Source organism: Rattus rattus, chromosome 3 (assembly GCF_011064425.1).
Source record: "Rattus rattus isolate New Zealand chromosome 3, Rrattus_CSIRO_v1, whole genome shotgun sequence".
Classification (NCBI taxonomy): Eukaryota; Metazoa; Chordata; class Mammalia; order Rodentia; family Muridae; genus Rattus; species Rattus rattus.
This window is the reverse complement of record NC_046156.1, coordinates 125,024,190-125,051,493: the sequence shown is the minus strand read 5'-3', so window position 1 is coordinate 125,051,493 and position 27,304 is coordinate 125,024,190. Positions and strand designations below refer to the sequence as shown.

The 27,304-nt window shown below is 38.0% G+C and overlaps 1 protein-coding gene across 2 annotated transcripts; it reads right to left on the bottom strand.

Moving 5' to 3' along the window:
* Nucleotides 1-485: 485 nt before the first annotated feature.
* Nucleotides 486-27,012, bottom strand: Sec62 (SEC62 homolog, preprotein translocation factor). Of its 2 annotated transcripts, XM_032898560.1 has the most exons (9): nucleotides 26,711-27,012; nucleotides 20,437-20,545; nucleotides 19,300-19,405; nucleotides 11,161-11,365; nucleotides 10,599-10,691; nucleotides 8,679-8,739; nucleotides 6,590-6,709; nucleotides 1,610-2,058; nucleotides 486-989 (listed from the first exon to the last, which is right to left on the bottom strand). In XM_032898560.1, exons 1-9 carry the CDS (start codon nucleotides 26,744-26,746, stop codon nucleotides 927-929), a joined length of 1,242 nt encoding a protein of 413 aa, XP_032754451.1. In that variant the 5' UTR covers nucleotides 26,747-27,012; the 3' UTR covers nucleotides 486-926. The 2 variants fall into 2 exon arrangements, with proteins under 2 accessions (XP_032754451.1, XP_032754450.1); XM_032898559.1 differs by having other exon boundaries at nucleotides 486-2,058; nucleotides 26,711-27,002.
* Between the last annotated feature and the right edge of the window lie 292 nt (nucleotides 27,013-27,304).

Here is a 27,304-nt window from a genome sequence, read left to right as displayed (position 1 = left end):
GGTTAACCGAGCAGTTTTGTTGTTATAAGATTTTCTTGTTCCATTTTCATACCCCAAGTAGGTCTTAATCTATCAGTGACTAACAGGTTCCTAAGCTGTAATTACCCTCTTTCTTATTTGAGCTCTGCAAATGTGAAGGAATAATACCCAGGCACTGTAATCAGTGCACAGTGCTTTGAGGACAACTCCATCCACACAGTTAGACTAACAAAACAATCATGCTGTGTTTCATAAGCTATCAATATACAGACAGTGGGCTTTCTCACAGTTAAAGGAAGATAAAGACCTACGTGTTCCATCACCTACTAACTACAAAGCAAAACCACTCTGTGCCCGAAGGGAAATCATTATGCTCACTACTGGTGCCTAAGAGCGGAGCTCCAAGGAATGCGTAGACATAAGCAAGATTTTTAAAAAAGGTTTGTAATGAAGGTGTGTAAAAAAGAAAATGGCCAAACTAGTTTGAAGCAATTAGAGTCCAATGGTTTTCTATGTTTTCTTTTATATCCTTTATTTTTAATTGGTATTTTAGGACAGCAAATTGTCTTTCACAGCAGTGCCTCCTCGTCTGATAACACAGTCCCCATTTCTAAATGTAAAGATTTAAAATAAATCAAAATGAACATTAAGGCGTACACACAGCTGTTCTTAATCAGGATAATTTTTACTCATATTAAAACACATGGAATGTTGGCACACAACTGCAGCTGCTGTAGAAAGATCGGATGTTCTGTGGGTTACTGAAGCTCGCTAAGAACACACCTTACATGGTTTCCGCTTTACAAATCTAAGTGTTGAGAAATGTCTAAATAATAAGTAACAATTAAAATAAAATGTTTTATTTGTAAATTATGTACAGAATACACTTTATGTTATGACAAGGAGCTGGGGAGGAAGGAAGAGCCTCGCCGTCCACTCAGTGCTCCTCACTTCTGCTGGAGATGACCTTTCTCTGGATTGAACATACAAGTCAGTTGGGATTTCCTAAGCTGGAAAAGGAGAATCTGTAGCTGAATTAAACGGGTTGCTGCACTGTTACTAGCTGGTCTGTTTCCACAAAATGCTGTTGATCCCTGCTAACTCAAAAACTTTAAAAAAGGAATTTTCTGGTGTAATTTTATGAAAAAAACAAAAAACAAAAAACAAAAAAAAAAACCAAAATGAAGAGTGTAACTAGCAAGAACGAGTTGAAGCATTTCATTCTAAAGAAACTGCGAAATGGCTATATACTTCCGCATAATCTGAAATGCTGCAGTTTCTTTAGTGATTTCCATTAGTCTAACAGTAAAAAGCCATACAACTATCAAAAATGTCCTTAATCTAAATGTCATTGTGGACAAGGTACCTCTGATGACTATCAAAATGAGGCCTACTCACTGTAAAATTATCAGGTGGATAAAACTTATTAATGGCTTTAGACTGTACCAATAGTAGTACCAATGCTCTACAAAACAAAAGGCTGACTATAACTGAATGTCAAATACAGTTCAGAAGATGGATTTAAAGAATGCTACAAATGCCATCTGTACATCACGATGATCGGCCAACACAGAGAACCCAACCTGTTGTATTCAGTCCCCAACTAGTCAGATTATGATTTTTCTTGTGCAGATTTAGGCATTTCTCCATCTTTGTCGTCATCTTCCTCATCACAATCCCCATCTGTCTGCTGTTCCAGTTCCTCTTTCGTGATCATTTCAAAATCATTCCCGTTCCCACTACTGTGTTGGGAGCGGTCATCTTCCCGCCTGTCACTGTCTGTGTCTGAGTGGCGCTCTCCGCCCGAGCCTTCTGGTCCGTGGTCTCCTGGAGCTCCTTTCCCTTCTTCATCCTCCTTTTTCTCACTGTCTGACTTTTCCTCACTGTCGGACTTGTGCTGCTTTTTGGCTTCAGATTTCTCATCCTTCTTTAAGTCTGCTTTTGGTCCTTTGTACTCATGTGTGTACAGAGGCCTGAAGGAGTCAATGAAGCCCACGTCAGCAGTCAGGTTTGGCAGGAACCAAAAGTGGTGCCTTCCTCCAGTTATCAGCCAGATGATGAGGAACAGGATGCAGCGAGCTGTGGGGAGGAAAGTTTCTCTTCAATAAATCAATCAACTACAGAGGAAATTTGTCTGTAAAGAACTGGGACAATATTTAGCTTTATCTGCATATTTTATGCACCATAATGACAAATACTTAAGATCAGGCTAGCTTAGCATCTGACAATATTTTAAGAGTTACTCTGAACTTAGAAACACAAATGTTACGATGCCACTCTCAAAAAATTACTTTTTATTTTTTTTAGTCATGGACACACTGAGGGTTTGTACATGTTGTGAAGTTGTACGTCAATAAGGACAGCAGTCAGGTGGGGGCTGAGCATCTGTGACACCGCAGCGTGAGGAAAGAAGAGAACTGAGCGAGGACTATGAGTGGCGCTGGAGGAAAGCAGCAGCAGAGAAGCAGGATGCCCTGAAGTCTTACTTCCTAGCCCTTATGTCTTATGATTTTTGAAACACTACATTCAACATACAATGTAGTATAAATGCAGATATAATGCTGAAAAAGTGTATGCCCTAAACATATTATTTCTGATTTTAAAGTAAATGCAAAAAACTCAGTGGGCCCTTAAATGTATATTTAAATGGATATAAAGCATGTGCTAACTTGTCTAAAAGATAGCTCAGCTTTGAATAAAGAATTCAGACATTAAAAAACTTCTATCATAAAATTCTTATGTTATTAATTGGGTAAATTATGCTTATTTAAGTACCAACTGCCTCAACATGAAGAAAAAAATTATGTACCTTAAATACAAGCTAGGTATAGTGAATTACGGTGGTGCTGGAATCCTGGCACGTGGGGGCAAGGTCTGAGCTACCCGCCAAGACTCAAGGATAAAAACTGAAGAAACCCCAGGAAACCACACAAGGCTAACACAGCTGGGACTGCTCCAGCACAAAGTTTATGAGGTAATCGGTTTTGTCTTTGTTGGTGCTGGCCTGGAATCTAGGTGGCCTGACACCTGGGCAGCACAAAGCTGTATCCTCCACCTTTTAACCTCTGAGACGGGGAGCTGCCCAGAAAAGCCTGTGACTTGCTGTGTAATCCAAGCTGGCCTTAAAGTCACCATCCTCCTGCCTTAGCTTTCCAAATAGCTGGGATCGTAAGCATTTGTAATCACGCTTGGCTGAGATTACTCTTAGTATATTATGACAAACCTTAGTATTTCAAATGGTTTTCCATTAATTTACCAATTAAGTACATATTAGTGATTTTTCTTTCTTTTTTCCTTTTGGAGACAGGGTTTCTCTGTATAGCCCTGGCTGTCTTGGAGCTTGCTCCAAAATGGCCTAGAACTCAGATCTGGCTGTCTCTCCCTTGATGCTGGGACTAAAGGCGTGTGCCCTAACACCTGGCTTTATTCATTTGGTAACCAATTTTGTTTTGTTCTGTTTTCTTTAAAATTATGTATAACTATTTCAAAGAAAGCTTACAAAATAGTGGATCCATGGTCTTCTCATGATTGTGCTTTGGATAAACCGAAGGACATCGTTTTTATACAAGTCTTCATTTATAAAGCAGTATTTATAATTTTTATAAGTAATCTTACTTATAAAGTAGTACTTTATTTTCATGAGAACAAAAAATATACCACAGGCTACTACAAATAAGAATTGTTTGTGACACAAAAAACGTAAATATGTTTGAAGCAATAATTTACAAGTGAATTCCACTGATAAAGCAACAAAATTTTTCTTGCAAATACAATTATGATGTTGTAGTTCATTCACGAAGTGGTAAGATAGGTGAAATGTTTTATCAGATCCAAGAAAAAACATTTTAGAAAGATGGTAAGTTAACTGGGCACATCAGAATTGTAACATGCCAGTCTTTCTCTATGTGGCAATAGAGGGCCTGTATGCACTGTCACTGCCACTGTCAGTAAAAGCTCCACAGGTCAGGAAATGCCACCCTACACCTTCAGTGGTGATACTAACCGTGCATACTGAAAAACACTAAAAAGGCTTTGGAACAACTCTCTACCACAGAATGTGTAAGTGAACTACAGACAGAAACTATTTGAAAAAGAAGGTGAAGGGCGGAATGCAGCTCAGGTGGTGGAGGGCTTGACTAGCCAGCAGGCGGGGGCCTGAGTTTAATTTCCATCACTGCACGAAACCAGGCATGGAGATCATGCCTTCAATGCTAGCATTTGGGACACAGTAATGGTGTCAAAAACTCAAGGTCATTCTTTGCTGTATTGCAATACTGATGGTGACTTACTCACACACTCTCTCTCTCTTTACACACACACATGTAAATGCACACGTGCAGATATATATGTGAATTTGTATATATATTTGTATATATACATATGTATTTGTAATTACATATTGTGTTTGCTTCTTTAACTTGCAAGATTATCTGATCCATAATAAATAGTAAGAATTATTTTCAAAACTGATGAAACATTTTAAAGTTCAAAAAATCTAACATAAATCACAGTGCTACTGGTTTAATTAAAATATAGTAACTAGAATAATTCTATTCAGTAGAGCTAATACTTTGCTGAAAAACTTCAAGACACTTGTGTAAGTCTCACTAGTTTGACACCAGGTAGCATCAACCTTACAGCATCTACTGTATGTTCAAAATGGACGGCTTTCCTCCTTGATCAAGCATCACACTGGCACTAGTACCTGTTTACTAGGACTGCCTAGTATTCCTTGGCCTACAATTGTGCTATGCTGTCTACAGAAGCAGCAAAACATTTTTTTTTCAAGGTGACTATGCTAGAGGAAAGGAAAAAAAATCAAAGTTAGGTGAAAAAGGGGTCATTTGGAATGGGAGGCCTGTTACCATGGTAGACTAAAATGTAGTGGATGAACTCTTGGGTTCACGTGAATGGTGGTGCCAATTCAGGACACTTTGGTCACCAGGGGGAAGGTGAGAATAAGAAAACTGTTTAGGGCTATACAGATATTACTTTCATACAAATAAAAATCACCCATAGAGAATAATATACATTCGGGTTAGTTCTGCCTTCTAACAACAGAGCCTAGACCAATACTATGGGTGATTTAAGTTTTTCTACAAAGTAGTACTAACTACTCTTGGGTAGAAGTGGTGGCACATAATTTTAATTCTAACACTTGGAAAGGCAAAGGTAGGTGGATCTCAAAGTTTGAAGCCAGCTAGGGCTATATAGTGAGACCATGTCTTGAACAAGGGTATGAAACATCTCAATAATTCTGAATGTTAAGACAGGGCATCAAGTGAGGGATGGGGTTGCCACCCCACAGTCAAAAACTCTGACTCATAATCGTTCCTGTCTAAAAGAACTGCAGGGAAATAGTGAAGAGCCTGAGGAAAAGGAAGTCCAGTGACAGGACCAAATTGAGATCCAGCAAAAGGGGAGGTCCCAAGGCCTGATACTATTACTGAGGCTAGGAGAGCTCACAAAAAGGGGCTCTCATGACTGCCCTCCAAAAGACCCAACAAGCAGCTCAAAGAGTCAGATGCAGATATTCACACCCAAGAAATGGACAGAAGCTGATGAATTAGGGAAAAGCTGGAAGAAGCTAAGGAGGAGGGCGACCCTGTAGGAGGACCAGCAGTCTCAACTAACCTGGACCCTCAAGATCTCTCAGACACTGGGCCACCAACCAAGCAGCAAACACCAGGTTAAATGAGGCCCCCAACACATACACAGCAGAGGACTGCCGGGTTTGGACTCAGTCAGAGAAGATACACCTAACCCTCAAGGGACTGGAAGCCCCAGGGAATGGGGAGGTCTGGTAGAGTGGGGATGGGGGAGTGGGGATATCCTCATGGAGATGGGGGGAGGATGTATGGTCTATGGAACAGTCAGAAGGTGGACTGGGAGGGGGATAAAATCTGGAGTGTAAAAAAAGATTAAATTAAAAAACAAAACAAAACAGAACATTCACTTTGTTTTCCTATTTGATTTTTAGTTATTTAACTCCTTAATTCATCTAGAACTTATTTTGGTACCCAAATAAAAAGTTCTATTTGTCCTAAAAGTGCTAAACAAGTTTAGAACCACTTAAATGACTACATGAATAGAACTTGTGTATTTAATACAAGTTATATTTATTTAACTTCAAGTATCTAATAATGATTCACCACTGCAAAAATAAATGTTCATTATAGCTAACTTTAAAGCACATCTACATTCAGATTAAAATACAGTAATATATATATCAAAATAACGAAGTAAACTTCAAATGGCTCACCATAAAAACAGATAGCTAAACAAGGCAATGGATATTTTAACTTGATTTAATCATTCTACAATGCAAATATATATATATATATAAAATTAAATTATACTTTATGCTGTACAGAATTGTTTATTAATCAAATGTAGTATTAATAAAACACTTAAGTCTGAAAAGACAGAGCAAACTCTAGATGAGAGCGGCTGTAATCAGGTGTGAGCTCTGAGACCTGCCTTCGGAGGAGGACATGTGTCCTGAATTGTATGTCTTAATTCTGCTCTGCAGCTACACTGGAGCTCCAGGTTCAAGTCTAAGTGCTCACACCTATCTTACAGCAAGATCAGGATTACTAGGAACACTTACCAATAGCAAGGAGGAGAATGCTGGCTACAAAACAGCCTGCGCCCACACTGAGGTAATACACACCTACTCTCATTTCTGCTGGCCAGAGAGGGAAGAGGGTGGCAGCTATTACTGCAATCACTGGAGTGAGAAATGACAGTTACAGAGTAACTTTTAGAATAAATACTTTAATGGCTTCATTGCAATCAACAGTGAACATATTCTTGAAAATGGGGACTGATAAATATTGGAGACAAAAAAAGTAACATTTGTATAAGAATAATGAATCATCACTAATTTTGTGCTATTTAACATAACATTTTATACTGTTTTTTTTTTTTTTCAGAGCTGGGGACCTAACCCAGGGCCTTGCGCTCGCTAGGCAAGTGCTCTACCATTGAGCTAAATCCCCAACCCCCATTTTATACTGTTCTTAAACTAGGTTAGCATATTTTTAACCTAAATTACATTTAATTATTAAAAATACCATCTAGAAATTAGAACTATTCCTTAAGTGACCAACTACTGTCATTTTGAAGCTACTATTTTTTTAATATTAGGAATAGGGAAGCTTAAATCAAATCAAAATAATCAAAGAACACCCCACCTCCCACTGTAGGGGAATCAGTCACAAAGCTTTTCTTAAATAAAGGTCAGCGTGGTTAGGAAAACTAGATATAAGCATCCCTAGGGTTGGTTGGTTTGTTTGTTGCAATTATGTTAGGGCCTCTTGAAAAACTGTTAAGAAAGGAGGAGCCTGATTATTAAGTCTTTGTCATTAACAAGAAGACTCAGATTCTTGCTCTACCATGCGTAAGCCAGGTAACCCTTCCAAAGTTAATTTACCTTATCTTTGTTCTTAGTGAAATGAGACATCAGAAGGCATTTATGACAAAGTGACTACCACACTGAAAGCAATCCACAGCATTAGCTTTTTGAATTTTACTAAGCTTCAACTGTTACTCTAAGTTTCTCTAAATGGGATCCTAAAATACCTTATTGACCAATCATATTTTAGATAGTATGATTTTTGCTATTTGTTTAATTATTCTTTCCCACCCATTTTTGCCCCCCAAATTAAAAAAATGTATATATACAAGTTTGGTAACAATATAAACAATGAGTCAAAGGCTATAGTGAAGATGAAATCATCGAGCTCTTGTCCCACTGCCCAGTGGGAAGCACTATTACGCTTCTCCCATTCCCAGAGGCTGCTCATGTACAATAAAAAATAGTCACAACAACTTTTTCCAACTAAAGGAACTTATGTAACTCTCCGTCCTTGGCAGTTTTCTCTTCTCCTACATTGAAAGCTCTCTTACACTGCCATGATTCACTCTTCTCCTGAGGAATGTGAACTACTCCCAGTTTTACATGGTAAGAGAGTCCTCCTGCACGTGTGCACTATACGACTGGGACTGTGTAACAGAATGAGCTCTAGGCTGGGGATGGAGCTAGGTGGTGAAGTGCTTGCCCAGCCCAGGAAAGACCCTGGGTTTGACCCCAGACACTGTAACAATAAACAAAAACTGTCAACACTGAAAAAGCTGTGACAGTGAATTCCTTTCAATGGAATTGGTAGGCCAGTCAAAAGTACAGGCATTTAAAATTTGAATGTTACTTTGCTTAACTGTGTGTATGAAAAGGCACGTAAGATAAATTCCTATAAGACTTACAGGGCCAGTGTATTAACATCTACAATCTGAAAGGTATTGGCAAACTGCCTGCTGTAAAATTAAGAAAAAGGAACGTACTATCATCAGTTATTGGAGTGTCCTCTACCCCAGGACTTTGGCTGTAAACTTCTGTAATCTTAATCTCTGTTACTTCATTCTGTATCCTGATTCATTCTTAACCAGAAGGAATGGTCAGTGTTTCTCTTCTGTGAGCTACATTTATCATCTATAGGTTACTCTACCATGTTAATACTTTAAAAATGTTTTAGCTGTTGTAAATAATTTGAGTTTATTATTTATCTTCTAACTTTATTTAAAATATCCTCTTAGAGGGTTCTTACTTTGTATTAAATTTAAAGATTTTTTTGAGGTCCTGCATTTTGTCTTCTGAAGTTTAGATTATACTAAAAAGCTACTTATATTCTCCTACTTACCAAGAATTAATCCCATGACAAATGTTTTAATGTGAACTGGGTCATAGATCCACACAAAAACCTAGAAGAATCAAGAAACCTCAATGCTTAAAAGTTCTAAGGTGACAATAGTAAGAAGTTTACTTCTCTACTGTAGTTCTTCAAACACAATCTCCATCTCTTAACACACTAAGAACTTTCCCTTTCTGATTAGGACTACACCCAGTCATCAAAAGACCCTTAGTTCTAACTCTCAACTTCTGCAAATTACAGTATTTTCCCATTTCCTTGTTTATTTTGAACAAGGCTTTTTTTCCTGGTTAATTAATTTCTAACACTTGGGCTTCTGAATACACCTGCTTGACTGTTTACATTTTCCTTGGGAATCAGATTAAAAAACATTAGTTTTGCTAGTAACCACTTTAAAAAAAAAACAAAACAAAACTCTAAAACCCCATTTTTTTTCCTTAGAGTTTCTTTGTATAACAACCCTGGCTAGCCTTGAACTGACTATGTAGACCAGGGTCTGGCCTCAAACTCAGAGATCTGCCTCCAGAGTGCTAGGATTAAAGGTGTACGCCACCATATCCAGCTTAAAAACCTATGTTTTAAAAAAGGGGACATTTTCCAATTTTAATAGTCTGGAGCCATGGTGCTTCCCGCGAGTGTACGTGTGTGTATGCGTGTGTGGTGTGCGCATGACCTGGACTTTTCAAGATGGCAAGGCTTTGTTCAGCTTCCTTCCCTAATAGACCTGTATCTCTTTCCTGGTACAATGGGCAATCTGCCAGTCAGTTCTGAAGGCTCAAGTCAAATAAATACCCATGGTCTCCAGACTCTCCTTCCCCTTTCTAATTAAATAAGCATACCTAATTGGTGTTTTCACACCATTAAAGCTTACTACAATGTAATACAGAAAGATGTTTATGTGCCCATGTCTTTAACTGACTATAAAAGCTTCCTCACGGAGAACTGCACTGTGTTTTACTATACCATTTCTAGCACCTGTGAAGTATCTGGTACTTAGTGATATACTTAACACTTAAGATATCTGAGCTCTTCCTAGTGTAGAATTTCAAACACCCAGCCCTAGGAGCCACTGCTTTTTATATATATGTAGTTGGTCTAAGTGTGTCAAGAAAGAATATGTCTTGGAATTCCAACAGTTTAGCAGCAAGGACATAAGCTATTATTTTTGTAGTAATTAAGTGACTACTGTAACAGTCTTCATGCAAGGCCATCACCACACAAATCTAATTAGAAAAGATATAATAAAACTATCTTCTTCTGAAAAGCATTAGTAATGTTGAAAATTTTAGGTTCCTCAAGAGATGTGTCTGGTAAGACACTGTAGAGGTACCAGAGATCAGTAGGTGAGCCCCATGAACCATTCTGCTCTTTTTCTCTTGGTAACAGAAATTCTTCATTTTAACTGGGCAAACTAAATCCTGAATATAAAGACTGCATCTTCAAGAGAACATAGTTAGTGAACCCAAGTTCACTCAGTTTGCTAAAACAAAAGGCACTTGCTTCTTATCTTTTGTGGATACAGTTAAGGTCATCATGGACCATGAGGCACCTTGGCATGAAGACTCTAACGCAGCAAAAGGACAGGAGTAGTTGGGCCTGCCATGGGGCTTCACGCCTGTGCTGCTCATCCCTAGATAACACTAATGAGAAAGAAAAAACTACCTACTTTGTACTAAGTTATTGTAATTTCAGGTTTCTAGTAACTCAAACGAAGTCAAATTTGATTCTAACTTTTTATAAAACTAGATTAGAAAAGTAGATTTTTTTGAAAGTTATTTTTATATGTTTAAATGTATGATTAGATTTCTCTAAATGGTTTCTTTTTGTAGTGATAGCATCAAATATATTTCTAGGATTTTCTATGAAAAACTGAGTTCAATTATACTCAAGTTTATTTTTCTTTAATCTTACCTCATTTCCATCCAGAAAGACTTGGTCATCATGTGGCTCAAGTTTGAATTTCTTCTTAGTTTCCTTCTTTTTTGGAGTTCCTGGAGTTTCCTCCTATAAACAGACAGGTAAAAAGGATCAAACACTCAAGACAGCAAAAGTTGTAGTATTCATGAAACGAAAAGTCTCACCATTTGCAACACTAACAAAGTCCTTAAGATCAGTATTTCCAAATAATAACAACAATAATAATAATAATAATAAATAGTAATACAATAATAGTTATGTGAGCGTTATCTCACATAACTGTTAAAACATGAACATAGGCCGATAAAGACCATGTGTACAAAATGACTTTTTTCATTTATATGTATGGATGTTTTGCCTGCATTTTCAACTGCGTCATGTGCATGCAGTGTTTTAAGAAGGCCGGAAGACGTCCCGGGAACTGGAGGTAGCAGGTTATGAGCCTTCGCATGGGTGCTGGAAACAGAAGGAGGGTCCTCTGGTAGAACAGCCTCTGTGCCTTCTCTCCAGCACCTATAGTGACTGTAAATTTTAATTTAATGTCAGGAAAACTTACCTTTTTGGAATCTTCCTTTTCACCATCTTTCTTCTTTTCTTTTTCCTTTTTTGTTTTTTCTTCTTTAATACTTTCTTTCTTGCTCTTTTTATCATCTTCTTTCCCACTTTCAGATTTTCCTTTTTCTTTTTCTTTTTTTATGTCTTTGTCATATTTCATTTTCATTACTTTTAGGGCCCGATGAAAAAATTGTTTCTTTAAAAGCCTTGGGGAAAAGTGACAGTTTTCCCATTACAATTCCCATCAATTACAAAGACACAGACTTCTTTAAAAAGCAAAAATATCAAAACACAAGTGAAGTGAAAATAAAGTGAGCAAAGGAAGATGTGAACTGGCAACTTATAGAAAAATTATAATCTGTGAGTGTGAAAAAAATACGCTGAAATATAATAAAAATACCAAACAAGGAATTCCACAAAGGAAAAAAAGCCCAATAGCCAGACTATCTCAGCTGTTTTATGGAACTTGTCTCTCTCCATGCACTTCATCATTCAATCTACTACTGTGGTAAGTATTAAGTGGGCGATGAATAATTACATATGCTAAGATGAGATTTCTGTACATTGACAGGGACTCTAACAAGGAAAATCTAAAACAATGTGCAATGGCTTAGATATAAGGTAGTAAAGGCTGTCACCATCGCATGCAATAGTCTTTCTCCAAAAGGCGTTGAGCTTTCATTTCACTATTACTTCCTTCAAGTTTTCTCTGAATTACAACCTAACCTGCTCAGAACACACACACGCATGCACGCACCCACGCACCCTCCCCCATGTCATCCCCTCTCACTTTTTGCTTTTGGTCAATGGCACTTACCTATGCACTTACTGCATTATGTATCATATGTTTCCTAGACGTAGACGACTAATGGATTGATCTCATTCAATTATCTAAGGCGCTCAGAAGCTAGCTGATGCTTTATTAAGCCAATCTCATTGGGTTGTTTATTTGTTTGTTTTTCCTTTCTAGCCTTATAATCCTATCCAAGAGACTATTTGGGTCTTACCATTGTTACTTATAAGCCATGTTTTCAAATCTCACGTTCTAGTTTCAGAGTTCCTGATATTATTCTTCATTCTTACCTTGGTAATGTATTCTACACCTGCTCTGGAATAATCTAGAACATCTTTGACTCTAACAACTCTGTCTCTAACATCACTATCACACATTTACTATGTTTTTCCTTTCTGTGCAGATGAGTTCATTCTGGTCATTATGTTGTGACTTCCAGGGCACATATATTGTTTCTTGTTTGATTGGGCTTCCATGTGATACTCAATTAAATCCAGCTCACGTGCATCCCATACAAATAATGTCAAGATTTCATTGGTCTATTGTTTTTCAGAAGTAGATATTCTTCTGAAATCTGTTCCAGCCCCTCCCCCCAATAAATGCTATTTATATCTGCTTGGTAATGTGTAAATAAACAAAAATTTGAAATGAGATTTTTTTGTTACTATTTATAAATACAGGAAATTTAATAGCAGTAGATTAGCAGGCTATTTGAATATGAAGAGGAATGTTCTATTTCAGAATATCTTGAAAAATTATTAAAGAAGATATATTCTAATTTTATTTATATTAGCATTTAATACTGAATCAAAAATATAACATTTTTAATGGAAAAGCAAATTTTGTAGTTATAGACATACACATAGTAAAATTCTCAAACAGCAATGTGATTAACTATGATGTAATAGTATAGTAATTTAGAATTTCTTCTACATCATTAGTTTGTATCTTCAGTTTTCTCAAGTTTACTTTGTAGGAAAAAACTGTTCTCAATCATTTAAGAAATAAATATTTAAGAAAAATATCTCCTCAGTAAGAAGCAACAAACTGTTGCTTAAGAGGAACTGCTGCTTCTGTTGCTCCTCCTGCATGACTGCCCAGTCAACAAAGCAAAATATGTCATTGCAGCATAATAAAGGCACCTTATAGCAAGCCCAAGGCCAACATCAACTTAAATGGAAAGGAACGAAAAGCAATTCCCTTACGATCAAGAACAAGACAAGGTTAACAATCCTTTCCATACCTATTCAATACAGTTCTTGAAGTCTTAGCAAGAGCAATAAAACAACTGAATGAGATCAAGGGATAAAGTCAAAGTATCCTTATTTGCAGATGATATAACAGTAATATGTAAGTGTTCCTACAAATTCCACCAGCGGACTCCTATAGTTGATAAACGCTTTCAGCAAAGTAGCTGGATACAAGATTCACTCACAAAATTACTAGCCTTCCCATATACAAATGACAAAGAAATCAGGGGAACATCTTACAATATCCTCAAATAATATAAAATATCTTGGAGTAACTCTAAATAAGCAAATGAAAGATTTATATGATAAAAATCTTAAGATATTGAAGAAGATATCAGAAGATGGAAAGATCTCCCATGCTCATGACCAGCAGGATTAATATAATGAAGATGGCCATCCTACCAAAAGCAATCTACAGATTGAATTTAATCCCCATCAGTTCTAACACAATTCTTCAGAGATCTTGAAAGGTCAATTTTCAGCTTTATATGAAAACATACATACATACATACATACATACATACATATATACATACACACACACACACATACACACTCACATCATATACAAACATGTCACACATACTATACTATATATACCATACTACCATACACAGAAACATACACATATCCCACAAATCACACACACAAAATACTCACACCACACACACACACACACACACACACGTATCACTCCCTCACATACACACCCCACACACACGTTTCTCTCTCTCTCTCTCACACACACACACACACACCCCTCTCTTTTACACACATACCACACATCTCTCTCTCCCTCTCTCTTATACACACACACATACCACACATGTCTCCCTCCCTCCCTCTCTCTCACATACACACACCAATGTATCTCTCTCTGTCTCTGTCTGTCTGCCTGTCTGTCTGTCTGTCTGTCTGTCTGTCTCTCTCACACACACACACCCCAAAAAACAATACTGAATAATAAAGAATTACTGGTGGCATCCCCACCCCTAACCTCAAATTGTACTCCAGAGCTACAGTACTGCACACAGCACGATACTGGCACAAAATCAGACACATCAGTCAGTAGAATGCAACTGAATCCAGACAAATCCACTCATCTATGGGCACCTGATTTTTGGTAAAGAAGCCAGAAATGAGGCCTGAAAAACAAATAGTTCAACAAATAGTTCTGGTCAAATTAGATGACTGCATGTAGATGAATCTACATCAATCCATACTTATCGCCCTGTACAAAACTCAATTCCAAATGAAATGGATCCAAGACCTCAACATAAGGCCGTCTACACTAAACCTGACAGAAGAGAGAGTGAGGAATAGTCTGGAACTCACTGGCACAGCAGACTCCTGAACAGAACATGGTTAGCACAGGCACTAAAGACAACAATTAGTAGATAAGACCTCAGGGCTGAAGGGATAACTCAGCTGTTGAGAGCACAGGCTGGTCTTCCAGAGGACCTGGGTTCAACCCCCAGCACCTCATCAAACTGAAAAGCTTTTCAGTTTGTAAGGCAAAGGACACCATCAATCAGACTAAGTGGCAGCTTACAGAATGGGAAAACATTTTTATTAATTCAAAATCCGATAGAGGGCTAACATCCAAAATACTTAGAAAAATAGACATAAGAAAACAACACCATTTAAAAATGGGTTATAGATCTAAACAGAATTCTTAAAACAAGAAACCCAAATGCTGAGAAACACTTAGGAAATGTTCAGCATCCTTAGCCATCAGGAAATGCAAGTCAAAACCACTCTGAGATCCCATCTTACAGCAAACACAGTGGCCAAGATCAGTAAAACAAACACTGGCTCATGCTGGTGAGCACGTGAGGTAAGGGGAACACTCCTCCATTGCTGGTAGGAGTACAAACTGGTTCAGCCACTATGGAAATCAGTGTGGCAGTTCCTCAAGAAGATGGACTTGATCTACTTCAAGATCCAGCTACACTGCTCAGCATATTCCTACAGGACGGTTCTTCAAGATCCAGCTACACTGCTCAGCATATTCCTACAGGACGGTTCTTCAAGATCCAGCTACACTGCTCAAGCATATTCCTACAGAACGGTTCTTCCTACTGCAGAGACACTTGATCAACCCCGTTCATGCTGCTCTACTTATAACATCCAGCGGTTTTAAACAACCTAGATATCTAGTAACAAATGGATAAAAAATGTGGAGTATTTACACAATGGAGTATTACTCAGCAGTTAAAAGAATGAAATCATGAAAATCCTAAGAATATGGAAAGAACAAGAAAAAAAAAATCATCCTGAGTGAGGTATCCCAGATCCAGAAAGACAAACATGTTATGTACTTACTTAAAATTGGATATTAGCTATGATGACCACTGCAGTCTGAGAACCAGAGGTTTATTGAGGAGTGCAGGACTTGGGGACAGATAAGTCTTGTAAGGAAAGGGAAACAGACAGTTATGGAATGATGGGGTAGCTGAAACTGGAGGATCTAGTTGGGAGTAGGAATGTGTTTCTTGTTTTCTCTTTGGTTCAGTTGTTTTGTCCTATTCTAATTTGTTTCTTTTTTAATTTATTTTATTATTACTGCTTAAATGCCTGTTTTCTAGTAAGGGACAGAAGGGGGTGGATCTGGATGGGAGGGAAAGTAAGGAAGAACTGGAAGGAGTAGGAGAGGAACAACTGTAATCAGAATATATGAGAAAAAAGTATGTAGTTAACATGCATTGGGTTCAAACATTCAAACACTGCCTTTGCCACCTAACTAAGGTAGGTGATACTGGGTAAGTTGATTTTTTTTTTTTTTTAATCTCTAAAATGGAGCACCTATCATATACAGTTTTTAGGATTAAATAAGAAACATAAATTGTTAGTGCTTGACATTCACAGATTCAATAAATGTTAGCTATTTTTGCTATAACAAGATCTTCAATTTAATTAGTTCTGTAAACATTGGCTTCATAAATCATTACATCATTCTGTCTTATAGAAAACAGGACCACTGACCTTCTTGGTATTTAGATAATGTCTACACAGTTAATTCTATGTCTACCGAAGTGATGCTGACTTACTGGCTTTGAACATGTGGTATGGGATAACCACTTAAATACATAGCACGCTGGCATGTCCTCAGAACTAATAATGTGGCCCTATTTTAGTATATTCACACTTCTTTCTAGGAACAAATGACCTTTCTTCTCTTGCTTTTTGGGTAATTATTTATGTTTCAAAATTTGATTAAAATATTTCCTCTGTAAAGCCATTACTGAAGGTTTCTCCAATTAATATTACTAATTTTTTAATAGATGAGAATATATACTAAGAAGTAGTGACCAAGTCATAGTAACCAATGTTATTATGAGGCCTAGTACTGTAATGGGAATTTAATTTATGCCGAATAGTTTTTTTTAAAGGTTTTAAAAATTATTTGTGAATTCCTTTTGGTGTCTTAATTTTTTTTCCGACTTAGTATTTACTGACTGTCAGACATGTTAGGAACTTTCACAAATGTAGCAATGACAAGTTTTAAAAAGTACAAACATCATGCTAAGTGTTACAAAGTTATGACAAAGTATAAATAGTACTATTGCAAGTAACTTTAAGAACTAACAAATATGCAAGAATTCTTAAATAGTCAAAACTAGCTAGAGTAGACAATGCTAACAAACGGAAGAACTGCAGATGCTAAGGCTGATGAGGGGTAGGGACCGGAGGAAAAGAGAATCAGAAAGTGGAGCTAGAACACAGAAAGACCAGATTAGAGACGGGATGTGGCAAGCCAATGAAAGTGAAGAGACTGTTACCTTATTAGAGAGTGACTTGGTGAAACAGTCTCACTGAAATTAGGTTAAAGACTCATGTATGAAATGGGCCATACACAGTATGCACTAACAAATATGCCTTAGGGACTGGAGAGATGAATGACTCCGCAGCTAAGAGTATTTGCTACTCTTGCAGAAGACTAGGGTTTGATTCTCAGCACCCACATGGCGGCTTACAACTATCTATAACTCTAGTTTTCCAGGGAGTCTGATAACCTCTTCTAGACTACATAGGTACTGGGCACACATGGTACATACACAGGTAAACACGTATATACATAAAAAGACTACATCTTTAAAAAAGTAATACATTTAAATTACTAGCATACATTTTTTGCTTTGACCATTTCCTCTCAGACCCCAGCATGTCTACTGAGAAAATGAAGCTGGACAAGTCTTATTGTGGATTTCTCTTTGGTTGAGCAGGAATCCATAAGAACTGGTCACAAAGAGGATTTTATGGCTACATCAGAAGTGGCTGAGACCATGTTAGGTCTGGCCCTTTATTTTAATGCAGAAAGAGCAAAAATGACTTGAGTGGGAAGAACTTAAAATTCAAAGTGAGTCTGTGTCGAGGACATCTTCTAAGTTCCACTTCTTTGTATTTTTTTAAGATTTATGTGTATGATGACTGCGGTATGTAAATGTATTGAGCACCTGGTGTCCTCAGAGGTCAGAAAAAGGCATCCGTTCTTCTGGAATTGGAGTTAATGGGTTATAATTTTCAGGTGGCTGCTGGGTAACAAACTAGGTCCCTACTCAAGAGCAGCAAGTGCCCTCAGGGAAGCCATCTCTTTAGCCTCAGTATCTTTAAAACTTTCTATATAACAAGGTATTAAGGTTCCTAAAAGACTACAATATGTGAACTAATACTGGCTGTTCTCCTGAGAGATTTAGACTCAGAGATTTAACATCCCTAATAGTAATATTGGCAGGTGATTACCTTTGCACCAATAATTACCTTTGCATCATTAATTTGCTGCTGTAGACAATCTGGTGCAAGGATAGAGAGCATGGAAGAGACTGCTGCATTTAGAGCTTTAGCCCTCACTTGCTGTATGACCTCAGACAAAGTTTTAAATTTTGCCATGTCCCAGTTCCTGCATCTGTAGTATCCCTTTACTTTTTATAGCATACACACAACTTGAAGCAGAGAGGGAAGTTTACATTTTGAAAATCTCATCAGTCAAATTACTGTACAAGACAGGAAATAACTTGTATCATTGCTAGTTCAGCCCCACTCCCAAAAGAAAACTTGTTTCTGAAATGTTTATTAGTCATCTAGCCATTCAGCGACTAAGACTTCTAAGTATTGAATAATTATTAACCTTAACAGTTTTTAAAGAGGGTGCTCAGATGAATACTGCTCATTTTCTTTTTTCTTTTTAAAGACAGTATCTCAAGCAGCCCAGGTCAGCCTCCAACTCACTTACGGCAAGAATAGCCTTGAACTCTTCATCTTTCTGCCTCCATCTTTCCAGTGGGAGAATATAAGCTTGTGTCACTAAGCCTGGGAGATGGCAGATGCTTAAAGTGTGAGTAAGCATAGTCATCATTAGATGCTATATGTGCCGCTTGAACAAACATCTAATTTAAAATCCTAAATACTCACTGTTTAAACTTCAATACCATCAAAGCAAAATCTAGTCAATACAGATTATTATGTATGCTCTTTACATATTAAACAGAAAGAGGAAAGTAATTTGGTTTGGTTTTTTAGGTATAAATTCACGACCAAAAGTTTCTTTACAAAGAAAAAGTACCTAAATGAAAACCGTGTATGTTACCAAAGTGCATGTACTTTATCTTGAAATCCTCCAGCCTACAACAACAGTGTAGCTGTTTTGATTTTAAAAGGAATACTTTATTAGTAATCACTGAAAACAGCAAGTAAGTTAGGCTTATAGTTCAGGGCAAAGCCATTAAAAAACTAAGGATAACAAGAGTTAGTCGCCATCCCTATACAAGATCTAGGGAAAAAACCCTGACCATTTCCTACACAGAGCTTGTTCAATGTAGACATGTTTATGTTTTTTAAATCTGGATTCTTTCATCCAGTAGCTCTGGCAAATGCACATAAGTAAAAGAATATAATTACAATTTATATACAATTAGAAATATAGTACAAATTATACACAGTTAAAAACATAGTAAGTTTAAGAACAAATATATTTCCACTGATAAAATCTAAGTTACATATAAAGCTCATTTCATTTAGTAACAAAAATAGTTAACGGTTTGAACACTATGGAAAAAGTTGACATTACTAATTGTTATCCCTCACCAAGAAACACTACCTGTTGCAGTAGTCAACCACAGACTCCCTGGTTGTAAATAAAGCTTCCTCTCCTTTCTTGGCCTTTGCCCATTTAGAATCCAAGAGGCACTCCACTGCTTTTGAAGCTACAGAAGAAATTTGTTATTCAAAAGTTAGTATACATGAACTTATGTCTTATAAAATCATGTTATAAATGTCAACATTCTGACAACAGAAAATAAAATAGAATATCAAGTCTAATGACTATAATGTTGTCAACCTGTGAATATATTGATAAGCATCTTTACAACAATATTGACAAGTAAATAATATTATTCAAAGTAAGATACATTAGTAGGGAAGTGTTTGTAACAAAAATCCCTCTTACAAATATTTGTTGACCATCAATCACTGAATAATCACAACAAAAAAATAACCCGAAACACTTCCTTGTCCCCTCAATGGTAATGAAAATTCTCACATTGCTATAGACCACTCAAGAATCACCTACTGCTGTACTAGCAAAGGAATACGTCCAACCTAGACATTAGTATGTCTACTTTTCTCAAGTTTCAATAAGTATCACATTTCTACGAAAAGAAATCTCTTCTATATACAGAAATTCAAGTTTAATTGTTAAGACAAAAAATTTATAAGCTACTGGGCTATATTATAGGTATCGGCTAATCATGAGGTTGAAGAGATCATATATGAACAATTTTCCTAATTAGTTCCATGCAATCATACTATCTGAACAAAACCTTGTATTTCATAACAAACACTGAAAGTAAGTCTTGGGGGCTGCAGAGATGGCTCAGTGGTTAAGAGATCAATTCCCAGCAACCACATGGTGACTCACAACCATCTATAAAGGAATCTGATGCCCTCTTCTGGAGTGCAAGTGTACATGAAGGCAGAACTCTATACATAATAAATGAATAAATCTTTTTTAAAAAGAGAAAATAAACCTTATTTTTAAGATTTCCAACAAACACCAATTATACAGCACTTGATTGTTTTACTTTTCAATCTTAAAGAAAAACTAGGCTCATCACCTGCCATGCCCATCACCCAGCCTCAATGATCACACATGTAAGCTCCTTACAACTTTTATATATCTAAATTTAGGTAATTTCATAGAATTTGTAGAGTAATAAGACTACAGATATAATCCTACCAATAAAATAATCAACCCGATGACCCATCATGTTGGTGGATTTTGTTGGACAGTTGAATCGAAGATACTTGGCTACAGCCTTCTCTTCTTTAGATGGTTCACCAACTTCCTGTAATGTAGGAATACTAATTTAGCGTGGTTTTATTACTAAAGAGTCATTTGTACATCTGTTCTATAAATTCTTTCAAGTGTTAGACAGGGCTTGCTTTTAGACTTTCCTTGGAGCAGTCCTGATAATGGATACAAAAGACAAATGGACACTACTGTCTTCTAAATACAAACAACAGGTCCAAAGGCTATCCTGTATGCTGGCCTCAACTACAGAACATTAAGCTGCATTTCCAGTATTTGTATAGTTTTCCTTCAAGTTTGTATGCCCTCCTTTACTACTCACAAAGCAAAAATTAAAAAGATGTTGCCAACAATGACTGCCTAAATGCCAAAGTAATTAGAAACAAGTATTGTAAATAAATGTTATAACCCCAGTCAAACATGTGTCCTGATCAGTGCATAACAGTTTGTAAAAAGTCTCAAATTAACCTAAGCTAGCAGCTTCAAGTAGGAAGCGTAAGAACTGAGATGCTCGGGACCAGCACTTAGTCCCTTCTTTCTTCCATGGGATTACAGATGCTGTCTGGGTCTTTTCCCCAGTAGGACTGTGGAGAATATGGAAACGCGGAAAGGGACACTCTTATCAACGGTAGTGCAGTAAGGAAGAACAGTTCTAGAAAAACTGCTCTATCGTTTCCTGTGTCTTTCCTTCTAAATCTGTCCCCAAACTTTTTATGACGAACTCTGCTATGATAAGCTATAATTATTTGTGACAATAAAAATTAAAAGTTCAATCAATTCTCTTTTATAGTAACAACAACATATTCTAAATATTTTTTTCCTCATTTGATGCATCTGCTGTCAACTTTAAAGTTTATCCTGGTAAAGTTACCAGGATGAACTTAATTTGAAATTGAAGGAAGGAAGCCTCATTAAATAGAGAAGTCTTAATAAATGTAAGTCATTCATTCAATCAAACACAGATTTCCTGAGTACACAGGATTAATGGTAAAGTGTAAATGCAATGAGTAGATACAAGATTTCAGATTTCTGTGTTAATCAATCAAAAGGAAACACGAAGTTGGGTGGGCAGAGAGTTATGGATGGATCTGGGAGGGCTTGAGGTGAAGATGTTCAAAATATTATTTTAAAAAAGGATACTTTCCAGTAACAGAAATTGTATATGGAAGGAATGTGTAAGGAATATAAAGAATCATCATCATTTTAGGCATGATATATCAATACTTACACAAACCTTCAATTAAACAATTTACAGATCACAGATAAGTGTGCTGATTTCCTAAATGCTGATCAAGGAATTACGTGTAAAATTAAGATATAAATATCAAGATGTAAAAACTTAGAAAAGTTGATTACATAATAGTAAGTCAGACACCATTAAGCATCTGCAAAAATTTTTAAAATTTCACTTTAACAAATTAACCAACTTGCCCCCCAGCTCTGTATTTTCCTTGGTAGACACTAGTAAACAGTAATGGACTGGAAGAACAATGGACCTCTGAGCAACCTTTTTCAAGAGGACAGACTTCAGTTGTCTGCTAGTATCTCCTAAAGTGGAGGGACGGGTGCTAGTTACTACTGTGAGCTCCTAGTGGAGCATCTGCTGTCCGTTCAGTACCAGACTCTGTGAGAGTCTGCATCAGCAGTGGCAGTAGAGGTTGGTTACACAGATCCTGTGTGACTGCTGCCCCCCTGCAGCCTGGACGGTACCTTTTTTACCAACTAGACTACAGTACATTACTTCCCTATTTGTTCCCCTTTACTGTGAACAGAATACTCCGCTAACTTCTGTGCTAGACTTCTAATAAGAAGTGAAAGCCTTTTGACAGTATTAATAAATGCTTATAAAACATACAAAACTGAGCTCATCAATTCAAATTAATGAACTTTTTTAACCTTATAAACTCTCACAACTATCTTTGAATGAGGATACAAATAACCAACTAGTTTAGGATAGATTGTCTTTTCTTTGCATCTAGATACTAATCTACTGGCTCCCGTTAATCACAACCCCAAATTACTTAAACAGGAAGTATGGTAGAATATTGGCAAAGACTTTAATTAATATACTTTAGAAAATATCAAAACCCAACTACTATAATGAAATAGAAGTTGTTATTTGAGGTCTACTGGAGAAAAAAGAAAAAAGGCTAGAGCAAGACATGGGCTGGCTTTATTCTAACAGAATTTCAAATAATTTACAACTAAATAGAAATAAAGTTATTGGTCTATCAATAGTGGAATGAACAAAAGAAAACAGCTCTTAGTTTTTTGTACACAAGTAAGAAAGTAGCATAAGTGTTTATGAAAATGTTAACTGTAGATTAATAAAAGATATTCTGAAAACTAGAGGGGACCTTAAGTAAATTATGTGCTTAAAGCCACACAGCCCTGTAAGCTAACAATAGCAGTATTATCTCCAATTTTCTTCTGTCATACTTCCTATGGCAATAAGTTTGTTTGCTATGTATCTGCAAAATTCCCTATTAAGCATGGTATGTTGGGGCGAAGTGGGAGGTGGGAAGATGAGTTTTCAGACTTAGGACTGGATTTCTGGGTTCTTTCTCTTTCCTCCAGAAGATCCCGAGAAGTCAGACCTGTAGTCTGGTTGAACAGTCCCAAATATTTTTCTTCTCTTTCCTGAAATAAGGCATATAAGCCCATGACATGTCAGGATTTTATTTCCAGGGAGACAGATGGGTACAACAAAAATAACTGATGAAAGTTATACAAGTTCTAAGATACAAAGTCATCTGAAGATTTCCAACTGAACTAGATTCCAAATATAAGCAGAACACTATATGGAATGATTCTTTGAGAAGGAATAAGTCAAACGAAATATTTTTTTAATAAAATTTTATATTTGGAATTTGGGGAGGTCTAGCAATAGCTCAGTGGACACTGCTCTTAGAGAGTGGCTTTTCCCAGTACCTACAGTGGGTGGTCCACCAATACCTGTAACAAGATCTGATGCCCTTCTCTGTTCTCAGTGGGCACCTGCACTAAGGTACACACATCTTTACAAAGATACACAGACAAACACAAAACTAAATAAATATATTATGTATAAAATTTAGGATTAAAGTAATAAAAAATTTATTTTTGTAGTCAATGATGAGGTGGAAATAGTATCCCACTGGGAATCAGATGATTAGTCTAAATCTAATTTTACTAACTTAAAAGGCAACCCTAGTTCAAGTCATATAACCTCACTGGACATCAGTTTGTCATTAAAATGAGGGGTGAGATCAGTAAGCTCCAAGCCTACCACTGTTTCTGTATGGACTGAACACACACACACACACACACACACACACACACACACACACACACACACACACACACACAACTGCGTGTGTGAAGATGTGCATATAAAGGTCAGAAAAATTCTAGGGGTCAGTTTTCTCCTGCCACCTCGTGGGATCAAACTCAAGCTATACGGGTCAGGCAAGTACCTCTGCCCTCTGGGCCATCTCACTTCCTGAGCCTGAACTTCCGACAGAGGATTCCAAATAAATTCTATCAGATTTTTTTTTTTTCAATTTTTAAACTCCATGGTATCAGGATTCTAAATCAATGTTTCTAGTGCCTTGTTAATCTACAGTCACCGTATTTCCTATTCTTAAACAAGACTTTTTAAAAAGTTTTTTTTATTAGTTTCAACTATAGTCATTCCTTGTTAGAGAATCTGTTATTAAAATGTTACAGTACAATGTCAATGAACATGTAAGCTCACTTCAAAGTTTCAGTGACCTGATCTGAGTACAAGAAAGAAATGCGATAATGGCTTCCAACTGTGTTAGGACACCAGATTCTAAAATTATTCTGTCCTGGAAAAAGCAAATGAATTGGCTTCAGAACCAAAACAGAACTCTCGATTTAATTGTTTGATTCAAATATCCCTCCACTCCCTGAAAAGTCACTGTAATTCAACCAAATCTGACTTTAAACAGAACATCAAGTGACAGGAAACTCACCAGATAGTATAAATGCTTTTGTTTTAAAGTCTTTGAATAGTTTTTTTCTGTAACAATCTCTGAACTTTGTCATTACATTTGATCTCTTTATCTCAGGTGATGCCAATATCAGAGTTTTTCATTCTCGACAGGAATATGAGAACTGATGAATTCCCTAGCAAAATTGGAAGAGGCTGAAGAAATGTCTCAGAGGTTAAGAGTATGCCCTGCTTTCCCAGACGACCTCGGTTTGGATGCTAGCACCCTATGACTCCAGTTCCAGTGGAGCTGACATTCCATTCTGGCCTCAACTAACACCTGCACCATGTACACACACCACACATGCACACATAACCAAAAAAAATAAAATAAATAAATAAATTGTTGGGCTATATAAAAAAGGTACTTCTGTAAGATCTTCCACAAACATTCTATACTGCCATATAAAAACTTATTTTGATGGGAAAAATTTTAAATTTCATAATACCAAGCTGACTTGTAATAACTAGAGTCTCAAATAACCAGAGAGTAAATAGCTATATTTCATATACCTTACAGCCTAATGGTTAATTTACTGGATAGATGGTTGTTAATCTGTAAGCTTATTAAGGAGTGCTTAACAAAAAACAATATAACTAACCTAATTTCTTTATTCTGGTGAAGGAGGGCATTTTTAATAACTTTTAGTAAGCCATTAACTTAATCTTTATATACCAAATCTACAACCCTAAAAACTTTCCTTTTTCAAAGGTAAACGATCCTTCTCACAAATGCAGAAGTTGAGGAAAAAAACAAAAACACCAACCAAACAACAAATCTTGCTTATTAATTGGTTGGAACTGGAGTACAAACAAGCATAAGATAACTTGGACACTACCATAAAGCCTCTTTACCTACCTTTCTGTTTAACATAAGCTCACAACTGAAATATGAGCGATTTGAAAAGTACAGTATATTCCTTTATGACAATATTGAAGAACAGATAAAACTGTAAGATAATGTGTACTAAAGAGCAAAGCAGTACAAATTTGGCCAATGGCAAACCAAACTAGTACAGGAGGCACAAATTTAACAACTTCAATACACATTGTAATAAAATAATTATCCATGTTGCACTATAGTACTAAATTTCAAAAGCCTAGGAATAGCATAATTAGAAATGTCTATTGTCTTGGCACTCTGGTTTGAAAACCTATGTGAACTTGGACTCTTCTGTAACCTGTTCAAAATTATTTTGTCATGCCTGCCAATTTCCACACTTACTCAACACTGGTATCTTTCCCACAGTATAGTTTTCAACTGTAACTTACATAGTTCAAAAGACCTGCAAGGCCAAGAAGTGGATAAGCCTTTTAAAAATGGATATAAAACGAAAACAGAAAAAGTCATCCTAAGTGGGGAACAGAAAGACAAGAATGAGTGTAACAACTTGCGACTGACATATTAACAACTTAGTAGGTGCCATCAACTTATGCCTTTGGTTTCTGGGTGAGCTCTTGAGGCACTCACATCAATGTTTAAGGTGCATCGAACAATAGACACACAACTGGGAGAAGAAAACTGCGGGGAAGAGATGCTCAGGTGACATTCATAGGGGATGAGGAAGGCATAGTATGTAGGGCGTGAGGTTGACAAGCTGGCATGAGAAAGGTTTCTGGGTGCCACCAGCCCATTGCAGCACCGACCAGGCAGGGTTTGTTTACATCGTATCGCCTGGAAGAAGGCCGGCAAGCTTCAAGCCGACTATTCGGTTAAAAGAACCATTGAGAGGGGGAAAGGAGGGCAGACGCCGCTTAACATCTGGAAGGAGCCCTCGGGCCGGGCCCGGGTCAGCGGAGCGTCCGTCTGGAAGCACAAAGAACCGGCGGCGGTGCCTCAGGTCAGCCCTCCTTCCAACCCAGTTACGGTGGCCTTAATATCCGGAGCGCCAGGGGCACGGAGGAGGGAGGGAAGGCCGGCGCCCGGCGTCCGCGCTCCGGAGGAGACTGGCTCCCCGCGCAGGCCCGGGCCCTCCGCCGCAGGAACGCGGGGCCGGACGCGGGATTCGAGCGCCGCGCCTCCTTCCTTCCTTCCTTCCCCCGCTGCTCCACAGACCCCTCGGCCGAGCGGTCGCTAGCACCGCCCGGACACGGGCCCGTCACGGCGCCGCGACCCTGGGGCAACAGCCTCCGGGCCCCCGGTCGCTTGGGATGTCTTCCCCTTTCCCTCCTTGTCCCAGCGCGCCCGAGCCCCCCGCGGCCCCCGACCTGGATCCGCTTCTTGTGTCGCCTGCGTTCCGCCATGTTGGCCGCTCCGCCCGGTTCCTTCTGACGTGGAGCGAGCAGGGGAGGGGGGCGGTGGAAGTCTCGCGAGAGAGCGGCGGCTCGCGGCCCGTTATGTAACCCGCCGCGGGCTGTGGACTGGGGGCAGCCGAGGGCCGGCCTCCGCGGTCTTCGCTCCTGTCCCTGGGGTGGCGGGCGGTGGAGGCTGGGCCCGGGAGGTCGGCGCGAAGTGAGTCAGAGCGCTGGAGGCCGGCAAGAGGCTTCGGCTCTCAAGCCTGACTGAACGTCGGAGTCACCTGGCTGGCGTGTAAATACAGATCCCCGGGCCCCACCCCTCCGAGTCACCGACGCCGGTGAGGCCCTTGCTGAGGAAAGGACCTGGACCACCGGGACCCAAAGCGTCACCTATGCCGCTTCCTGACCCAACAAGCTCTGTGGCACCCCACTTCAGTCCCATGAAGTTCCCTTTAAAAGATGGAAAGCGACTCCTTTAAGGAGCATAGCGAGTTACACAGCTTGTTCCCAAAGGCTTGGAATGCCCACTCATCACGTGACTCCTCATAACCCATCCTTAGAATT

What these genes read in the sequence shown, in the direction of transcription:
- Sec62 (XM_032898560.1), bottom strand. Translation starts at nt 26,746, where the DNA reads ATGGCGGAACGCAGGCGACACAAGAAGCGGATCCAG. An exon ending in TCGGGTTGATTATTTTATTG is followed by an intron (nt 19,406 to 20,436) that starts GTAGGATTATAT and finishes TTTCTTCTGTAG; the next exon opens with CTTCAAAAGCAGTGGAGTGC. An exon ending in GTGGTTGACTACTGCAACAG is followed by an intron (nt 11,366 to 19,299) that starts GTAGTGTTTCTT and finishes CTTTTCCCCAAG; the next exon opens with GCTTTTAAAGAAACAATTTT.